Raw genomic sequence first — 10,496 nt, forward strand, 5'->3', positions numbered from 1 at the left:
CAACATGACGGCAACACGGCTGGTCACAGGTACTGTGCTCTCGCATGTTTCTTTATATTATATTATTGTATCAAAAGGTATTCAGATTGTTCATGTGAATTTCAATATCTTTTGTTTGATCAATTGTTTTACTGTACACATTACCACTCACATTATGTTTAGTATTACACTAATTAAATGCAAAGGAAATTATATTACATTATATTGTCCATTTAACTGTCTATCTAGCTATTATTATTATTATTATTATTATTATTATTATTATTATTATTATTATTATTATTATTATTATTATTTATTTCTTAGCAGACACCCTTATCCAGGGCGACTTACAATCATAAGCAAATACATTTCAAGTGTTACAGTACAAGTAATACAATAAGAGCAAGATAAATACAATGACTTTGGTTCAAGCAAGTACAAGTGTGACAAAATACAATTCAATAATACAGCAGATAACAGTGACAGTGATAGTCACATCAAGATATGATTAAATACAAAATACTACAGATTAAACACTTGGCAGATTACAGTACTCTGAAGTACAGAATTAAATGCAGTAAAATAGGGGGCAGATAAAAGCAAATAAAGTGCATTTGAGAGGAGTTCTACAGGTGCTGTCTGAAGAGGTGAGTCTTAAGGAGGCGCCGAAATGTGGTCAGGGACTGGGCGGTCCTGACATCTGTAGGTAGGTCATTCCACCACTGCGGAGCGAGGGTGGAGAAGGAGCGGGCTCTGGAGGCAGGAGAGCGTAGAGGAGGTAGAGCCAGTCTTCTAGTGCAGGCGGAGCGGAGAGGTCGAGTGGGGGTGTAGGGAGAGATGAGGGTCTGAAGGTAGCCGGGTGCACTCTGGTCAAGGCATCTGTAGGCTAGTACAAGAGTCTTGAACTGGATGCGAGCGGTGATCGGTAGCCAGTGGAGTGAGCGGAGTAGTGGAGTTGCGTGGGAGAAGCGAGGCAAAGAGAACACCAGGCGGGCAGCGGAGTTCTGGATGAGCTGGAGCGGACGGGTGGCGGATGCAGGGAGGCCAGCCACGAGGGAGTTGCAGTAGTCTAGGCGGGAGAGTACCAAGGCCTGGACCAGGAGCTGGGTGGCATAGTTGGTGAGGAAGGGTCGGATTCTTCGGATGTTGCTCAGGAAGAATCGGCAAGTGCGTGCCAGAGTGGAGATGTGCTGGGAATAAGAGAGGCAGGGGTCCAGGGTGACTCCGAGGTTCTTAGCGGAGGAAGAGGGAGAGAGTGTGGTAGATTCCAGAGGAACAGAGATAGAGAGATCAGAGGAGGGGGAGGAGGAGGGAAAGAAAAGGAGGTCAGATTTAGAGAGGTTGAGTTTGAGGTGATGCGAGTGCATCCAGGAAGAAATAGCAGACAGACAGGTAGAGATACGGGAGGAGATGGTGGAGTCAGAAGTGGGGAAGGAGAGGAAAATCTGAGCATCATCAGCATAGCAATGGTATGAGAAACCATAGGATGCGATGAGGGGGCCCAGGGAGCGGGTGTAGAGAGAGAACAGGAGAGGACCCAAGACTGACCCTTGGGGGACTCCTGTTAAGAGAGGGTGAGGTGTGGAGGTTGCTCCAGGCCAGGTTACCTGGTAAGTGCGGTTGGAGAGGTAGGAGGAGAACCAGGCCAGAGCAGTGCCAGAGATCCCCAGGTCAGCGAAAGATGATAGTAGAATAGAGTGATCAACAGTGTCAAAGGCAGCAGAGAGGTCGAGGAGAATTAGGACAGAGGAGAGAGAGGCAGCTCGGGCAGATTTAAGTGAGTTGGTGACAGACAGGAGGGCGGTTTCAGTGGAGTGAGCAGAGCGGAAGCCAGATTGAAGAGGGTCGAGCAGAGAGTGGTTGGACAGGAAAGCAGAGAGCTGGCGGTGTACAGTCCGCTCAAGGGTTTTGGAGAGGAAGGGTAGGAGGTAGCTCTGGAGGGAGGTGGGGTCGAGGGTAGGTTTTTTGAGGAGGGGAGTGATAAAGGCTTTTATTTATTTCTTAGCAGACGCCCTTATCCAGGACGACTTACAATTGTTACAAGATATCATGTTATTTTTACATACAATTACCTATTTATACAGTTGGGTTTTTACTGGAGCAATCTAGGTAAAGTACCTTGCTCAAGGGTACAGCAGCAGTGTTCCCCAACTGGGATTGAACCCACGACCCTCTGGTCAAGAGTCCTAACCACTACTCCACACTGCTGCCCTAACTATCTAAATCTAATTCATGAAACTGCCTTTGACTACATAGGGTTTGGTAGTCAGTGAGTTTCAAAACCCTCTAACCTCAGAGGAAATATTTGTGAATTGTGAATGACTGAGAAACACAGTTCATTTCTAATCATTTCTGTTACAATAACCAGACCAGTGCATATACATCTCACTATTCTCTATCCATTCTCCATTTCAGTTGCTTTGATGCTCTTGCTACAGCTCCATCTTGGTAAGTCTGCAGTATTCACTTTTTTTTTTTTAACAGAAAAATGCAAACCAAAACGAAACCCCAGTCCATTGCCTTTTTAAAGCTACATCTGTATACCTATATACACCATTATACAGTCGGCTTCAGTGTATCCAGTTGCATATTTTGTTTACAGCAGGGTTTCCCAATCTTGGTCTCGGGGACCCACTGTGTCTGCTGGTTTTCATTCCAACTGAGTTCTCAATTACTTAATTAAACCCTTAATTGAACTAATAATGTGCTTAATTAGACCTTTTTAATTGCACTCAGCTCCTAAAAAGTTGCAGATTTCAAGTTACTCATAAAATCATACAGTTAACTTGAAATCTCTAACTGTTGTTTAAAAGCTGAAAACAATTAAAAAGGTCTTAAGCTCATGAATAGTACAATTAAAGGTGCAATTAAGTAATTGAGAACTCAGTTGGAATGAAAACCAGCAGACAAAGTGGATCCCGAGGACCAGGATTGAGAATCTCGGGATTACAGTATGTAGGGCCTGGATCGGACAAATGTCTTTGGGTGTGTGTTTATGTTTCCTGTTAAATAGGGGTGGGTACAAATGTGCTACTCGTACTCGAAATTGTCTTTAAGAAGTGTTTATCGTCAGGTATTCAATAAATCCACTGATTTTCAAACAAAACTGTCCTTTCCTCATGTTTACAACTGAGTCCCAATCAATGGCACGTAACATCTGCATCCGAATATTTCCCTCTTATCCGAGGCACTGTCATTTTTACTAGCGTACCAAGGCTGTAAAACAATTTTTCCACATTCCTACTAATAAATATTGTAGAAATTGATAAATTTAAACATCATGCAAATTGAAAAATGTGACATTTCGAAATCTAACATGAAATATTGTATTATTATTTTTGCTATTTTGCAGTTTCTTTGATTACATGATGTTAAATAAATTATGTTCATGTGTTTTTTTTTATTATTATTATTAAATGATGACCCATTCCCTTTATCCAGGCTGGGGCCACAAGTATGTGTGCTATTACAACAGCTGGTCTCAGTACCGTCCAGACAAGGGGAGGTTTGGGCCTGAAAATGTGGACCCGTCCATCTGCACCCATATCATCTATTCCATCGCAACCTTTAATGACAGCCTGGTACTGACGACATACGAGAATAATGATGAGACAGCCTACGAAAAAATCAACGCTCTGAAACTCAAGTAAGTCACAGGGCACTCTTGCTCTAAGTTGCCCTTGTTAAATTTTAAACAAAACAAAAAACCACCATAGATCACCTAGACAGGTTAGCAGAACAGTGTAAAAAAACAAAGAGTTTTACTCTGCAGCTTTTCCTGAAACAAACAAAAAAAACATAACAATTACAACAAACTGCTCGCATAAAAGAAGATTGAAATAAATAACATCTAAAATTCTTTGACAAATGTTTTAAAAATGTCCCCTCAATAGTAAAGCCACATACCTATTAAGGCCACATTGTGTTGGTCCTGCACTGGCCAGAAAAGCATGTTCCTAGTATACATGTAAGAAATTCCATTTGCATTCAAATAAATGAACTTGTGTTATGAGGGACAGCCTATTTACCACACACAAAAGGGTATGCTTCTGATATTTATTTTTATCTTCATTACATTTGATTTATTTTTAAACCAGAAACACTGGACTGAAGACCCTGATTTCTGTAGGAGGATGGAACTTTGGTGTAAAACTGTAAGTTTACTCCTGGTTTTATATGTATCAGGGTATTAGATATGCTCCCCTTTAGACCAACTGCATAGACCCTGCTATACAGCTCAATAACCAAAAATATATATATTGGAAATAATTGCTCCCACTTTGTTCGATAACATACTTTGAGTTATCTTTTCCGCCAGTAATGGTATTGTGGTCATATTTAACTCAGGTCTTTGACTTGTACTCAGTGAACCATTTGAAATGTATTGTCTTAGAAAATAATATTTCAACATCCTGCTAGGGGACTGAAGTTTTGGCAGTCTGATTAATGTTGGGATTAATTTAAAGGTTTAGGATTCAGTTAATGTGCAGACGCTTGCCTACCTCCCAAAGTGGTGTGAGAGAGATTAACCCGGCATTCGCCATGCTGTTGCAGCTTCTCAAAAATGGTCTCCACCTCAGATAATCGAGCCACCTTCATCAACTCGGTCATAGCCTTCCTCAAGAAGTACGGGTTTGATGGGCTTGACGTTGACTGGGTGTTCCCAAACAAGAATGAGAGTCCTGCTGAAGACAAACAGCGCTTCACTCTGCTTCTAAATGTGAGGACAGTGACCACTACCTTGGGGTTCCTAATGGAGCCTAGAGGGAACATTCACTTTCAGGAAATGTACACGATTTGGTAGCACTTTACATTGAGTGTCTTGAATTATTGTGTATTTACATAGTAGTTACATAGTAAGCGCATGTGAACTTACGCATAATCACAATGTTATTATGCATAGTACCTGACGTGTAAATGTTTTTTGCATGATACATGGGATAGGGTTAGGGTTATATCATGCAAAAACAAATACACAGTAAGTACATTGTAACTATGCAAAATGACATTGTAATTGTATGTGTAAGTACACATGTATTTACTAAGTAACTAGTATGTAAATACACAGTAATTAGAGACAGACTGTAAAGTTCTACCATATTCTAATAACAATAGATGGCCTGTATTAAAGGAGTGCTGCGGTCTTTTAAACAGGAGCTGCGTTCTGCCTTCACGAAGGAGGCACAGGATTCCAGCAAGCCTTCCTTCCTGATCTCTGTGGCAGTGTCTGGAGAGAAAGCCATCATTGACAACTCCTATGAGGTGGACAAGTTCCCCCAGTGAGTCCCTCCTGCAAGCTGACTACTGAGTACTTCAATACCGAAGAGTGTGTGTGTGTGCGTGTGTGTGCGCTTATATAATGAACAGACAGGCATTCAAATCTCTCAAACAATTCATAGTTTTGAACATTTCTGTCCATCTACAAATCAAAGTGTGGGTGGGTCTAAAACTTTACTGTATGAGGTGCTGAGGAATATTTTCAAAGCAATTTAACTCCTGTCTGTAATAAAGAAAGAAAATGTTAATGTCACAAATCTGGGACGCAAATGAAACTTGAGAGTCCTATATTTTAGAGTGCTTAAATGATAACAATGTTGTTTTGACGTCTCTAATAATGATTGAAAAGCAAGTTAGATCACACACATAACAGTAATAAGATACGATGTGCTTGAGTTCTTTTACATGATAATTGTTACAGCAATTTTGACTGTGCTTCTCTATCCCCAGGTATGTGGATTTTATCAGTGTGATGGCCTATGATTTACATGGTGTTTGGACGATGGTCACTGGCCACCACAGTCCGCTCTATGCACCGGCAGACAAACCTGACAGCCAAGCAACTGTGGTAAGTGAAACTTGGGGTTTGTGCCAGTGCAGGACAATTACAGCATAAGCAATGTAATTAATGCTTTTCTATTTTTTCTTAATATATATAATATTTTAGGGGTTTTAATCATTCTATTGATCAATTAATCATCTGATCTGCATGATCGATTAATTACAGTTCATATCTGAGGGTGCTTTTAACTGTGGGAGCGACTCATTGCTGACTGGCATCCGTGCCTACTTATTTGCTGCTGAGTTAGATGGGTTTTTTTTGTTTGCTGTGGTGGTGTGAGCCTCTTGCCAGGTCGTCATTGTAAATGAGAATTTGTTCTCAATTGACTCATCTGGATAAATAAAGTTTTTGATTGATTGGTTAATTTACAGTAAATCTGACTCCCGGAATATGCTGTATAAGGTCCCTACGTTCATTCACTGCATTCAATATTTGAGAACATGACTGAAGTTCCTTCTTCTCAAGACATTAACACCAACATGTTAAAGTTGTACAGTATATCCTCTGGCCTCTAACCCTAATCTTACCTCTCCATAGGAATTTGGCATTAAATACTGGTTGGCTCTCAAAGCACCAGCGAACAAGCTGCTCCTGGGCTTCCCGACCTATGGCCGATGCTTCACTCTTGCTGACCCGGCCAAAAATGGCGTGGGTGCAACCATCACTGGAACAGGAAAACCAGGAATCTATACCAAAGAGGCTGGATTCTGGTCCTACTATGAGGTATCAACCAATCAGGCCCACGGATTGGTTTACTTTCAACCAATTAGAGCTGAGATAGATGATATTTCACCCAATCAGGGTTGATGATCCAAAATGGATCAGGGCATTAGAGTTTCTGCTCTCCTCGCTTCTCTAGACTGTGTAGCAGCTGGTTCTGGCTGTAGGGAATATGGTAAAGAGGCTGGTATCCATTCATCTATTCTTTTACGTGCATCTTTCAGGTCTGCTCTGAGCTTAGTGCTGGGGCCACTTCTCTCTGGCTGGCAGACCAGAAGGTGCCCTTTGTCTTCAAAGACAACCAGTGGATTGGCTATGATGATGAGAAAAGCTTTCATTGGAAAGTGAGTATTGTAAAGGTTCTACACACCTAAAGACAAGCCCATGAACCTTATGGAATTCAAGCTTTTGTTCATATATGGGAATTGATCATAAAATATAGATATATACTGTAGTCTATTGTTATAATAAACTTGTTATTGTAAATTGTAGTGCAATATGTTGTAGGCAGTGAACACACACAGGACTGTACATTAACATGTAAGATATTGTATCTTCTTTCAGGTTGAGTGGATGAAGAGCAAAGGGCTGGGTGGAGTTATGATCTATTCAATGGATCTGGATGATTTCAGTGGAGAGTTCTGTGGCAATGGCACCTACCCCCTCATGAAGAAACTGAGAAGCTACCTGAATATCACAAGCGCAGGTATGTATGGATTTCTCTAGTGATTCATTCTTGATCTACTTGTTCAGGGAATATTTGGACAATATCAGTCAACCCCACTCCTCGTGCATCCATAACAGGCCAAGTTTCCCTTTCAATACCTTTCGTCTGTAGCATAAGCTTTGAAATATCTGTAATTGAAGAAAATATTCAAGCAAAAAAACAAAAGATATTTAATAGTGAAAAAGGGAGCCATTGCTTATATTGCTTAATAAGAGGCAAGAATATGGATTTTAAAACCTTGATTACACTCTTGTGGTATTATAAACGGTTGAGCCATATTGCTGGTAGATGCGTCAGTCCGTCAGAAACAGACTATATTCCTAAGATACAGTTATTAACTAGGGAAGCAGTGATACTCAGAATTCATTTCTTTCTTTTGAAATGTGTGTATTTCAGATATCGTTCTTAAACCAGAAACAAGCGCCACTACCCAAAAGATTCCTTTAGAAGCCATCTCCTCCACCATTTCCTCCAGGATACTTCTAACACGACTGATTTATGTATCTATTTTTGTATTTGTTTGTTTATTTTAAGGGGAAAATGGTTGCTTCCTGCAGTAAAAACCAATTAATTGGAAAACAGAAAACTGCCAACTTGAATGTCCCTGAAAGCGACTAATTAGAAAGTTGAATCACATTGAAAGATATGGAACTTTGTTTTAATACTGAACATTTTTATTCCAAATGTATTTTATTACATTATTCTTGTACATTTATTGACACAAATGTGGGTAACACTTTACATTCAGTGTCTCTAATGACTATGTATTACCAATAGTAATTACTTACTAAATACATGTGTACTTACACATAATTACAATGTTATTATGCATATGGCAGGCCAAATGATCATTTAGAGATATCTCAAATTTATAGATATCCCTAAAATATTTTAAGATGTCTCTAAATCATTTCCTGATATCTCTAAATATTTGAAGATATCTTCAAATATTTAAAAGATATCTCTAAATCAAATAAATACATTTAGAGGATATCCAGTTAAAGATATCTCCTAAATCAATTTGAGATATCTTTATTTTTAGAGATCTCAAAATGAAATTGAAATATCTTCAAAAGGGTTTATTTACCTCATATTAATTTACATCTGCAAGTGATTTACAGCTATCTCTAAATATTTCAAGATATCTTAAAATGCAATTTGAGATATCTCTAAATTGATAATTTGGCTTGCCATATGTGCATCGTTTTGTATGATATAACCCTATCCCCAACCCTAACCCTAACTCTTACATATATTGTGTAAAAAGATTTACATGTTAAGTGCTATGCATAATAACATTATAATTAAGTAACTACTATGTAAATACAGTTATTAGAGACACCTCATGTAAAGTTTTACCCATAACTGCATGCCACCTAACCAATCAATAATCAACTTTATAACAGCACAGCATCAGAAAGTGCATTATATACCCCACATCCTCTCATAGCCACAGCTGTATATTTTGGCTGGGTCTATTTTTGTATATTTCCTTCCTGATGCATTTGATCAAACATTTAAAAAAGTTATGCAATGAAAACAACAGGAAGAAGTACCGTTCAGTGGCAAAATTATTTTAGGGGTTACAGAACCCAGAACAGTGGCACCGGGCAAACAGAAACAGCAGCTTGATATTTTAATGTAGAGAAAAGCACAAAGACTAGAATTTGATGTAAATTTTTTGAATAAAAAATGTGTATTATTTGGACTGAAGCTATGTATATATATATATATATATATATATATATATATATATATATATATATATATATATATATATAGATATAGATAGATAGATATATATATATATATATACGTTGAAGAAAAAAAATCCTACAATTGGAAAGTGATTAGAAATTCACGCTAGTTAATTATAAACAATAAACACTTTCTTAAAAACAAATGTAACAAAGCAATATTTCTTCTATATCACACTAGAAGCATGTCTATGCATGTCTGTACTATAATAACTTATATAACTTATATAAGTATTATAATAAAATATCTTAGCTTTGGTTCTCAGTTCTTTTGCCCAAATTGCACATATATATACACAAAAATATACATTTCAAGCAAATTCAGAGTGTAAAGGTGTATATCTTTAATGTATAGATGAGTCTTCTCTACTGCTGTGACCAGTCCATAGCATTATAAGCATACTGGGGTTAGAAGTCTCACTGTGGCCTAAACCTGCTGAACTGCTGAGATGTCATCAATTGGTAACACTCTCATTACTGTAGATTTACATATTTGTTACTTAGTAAATACATGTGTACTTACACATAATTACAATGGTATTATAAACAGTTACAATGTTCTTAATGTGTAAATCTTTGTGCACAACATATGTACACAATTGTATCAGAAAAGGGTTAGTGTTAGAGTTAGGGTTAGGGATAGGGTTTGCGGTTAGGGTAAGGATTGGGGTTATATCATGCAACAAAAAAAACACATTAAGTTCATTGTAACAATGCATAATAACATTGTAACTATGTGTGAGTACACATGTATTTACTAAGTAACTACCATGTAAATACCCAGTAATTAGAGATACTTCATGTAAAGTATTACCCATCAATTTGCACCCCAGCTTTCTGTGCAAAAACACACATTTCAACAACAGAGTTTCCATTCTTTCTTAGGGTTTTGTTGAAAAAATAAATCTCATAAGCTTGTAGGGTCTCTTTAGTCTTGGAAATGCGTCCTTAAACTTTTTTTATTTGATTCACGTATTCTGTGGTGATCAAGGGAAACAAGAAGAGGAAAGGAGATTGTGTTTTTATTTCAGGATTTGTTTATATTTTCAATGGCTATAAGGGGTCTTGTACTGTCTTCTAGCAGGTTATTGATTTGTCTGCTAGACGCAGGAACATCCATGGCTTCAGCATTATCTACATGTAACCTTAACGTAACTAACTGGTGTTTTGCCATCCACTGTAGAATGGGGTTCAGGTCTGGGTTTGGAATATGCTATTTTGTATTTGTTTTTTAAAAGCAGTAATAAAGTTCACAATTGTATTTGTCAACAGAAAACAAGCTTTCATAAAATAAGCTGTGGATTAAAAAACATCTTTAGTCCTGAAATTATATTTAGATGTCCTTGTCAATGTCTTTGCTGTGTGAATAAATATTTGTCTTTTCTTATTTTGGGCAACTGTTGCATGAATACCGCAAATATACCATCCAGACGTTTGATTGTAAGATATCAGGGCTTGACTGTGGCCCTCC

At 38.1% G+C, this 10,496-nt stretch overlaps 1 protein-coding gene across 1 annotated transcript; it reads left to right on the forward strand.

Annotated features, from left to right (window-relative positions):
* On the forward strand, positions 1-9,026 carry LOC117397824 (chitotriosidase-1-like). The gene is made up of 11 exons (XM_033996715.2): positions 1-29; positions 2,398-2,430; positions 3,424-3,628; positions 4,080-4,136; positions 4,537-4,702; positions 5,137-5,261; positions 5,710-5,827; positions 6,359-6,544; positions 6,766-6,885; positions 7,106-7,247; positions 7,665-9,026. The coding sequence occupies exons 1-11, from the start codon at positions 5-7 to the stop codon at positions 7,799-7,801; spliced, it is 1,314 nt and encodes a 437-aa protein (XP_033852606.2). The 5' UTR covers positions 1-4; the 3' UTR covers positions 7,802-9,026.
* The last annotated feature ends 1,470 nt before the right edge of the window (positions 9,027-10,496 follow it).

Source organism: Acipenser ruthenus, chromosome 30 (assembly GCF_902713425.1).
Source record: "Acipenser ruthenus chromosome 30, fAciRut3.2 maternal haplotype, whole genome shotgun sequence".
Taxonomy (NCBI): Eukaryota; Metazoa; Chordata; class Actinopteri; order Acipenseriformes; family Acipenseridae; genus Acipenser; species Acipenser ruthenus.

Coding starts and splice junctions, on each gene's coding strand:
- LOC117397824 (XM_033996715.2), top strand. CDS start 5: ATGACGGCAACACGGCTGGTCACAG. Junction 2,431..3,423: donor CTTGCTACAGCTCCATCTTG/GTAAGTCTGCAG, acceptor CCCTTTATCCAG/GCTGGGGCCACAAGTATGTG. Junction 4,137..4,536: donor TGGAACTTTGGTGTAAAACT/GTAAGTTTACTC, acceptor ATGCTGTTGCAG/CTTCTCAAAAATGGTCTCCA.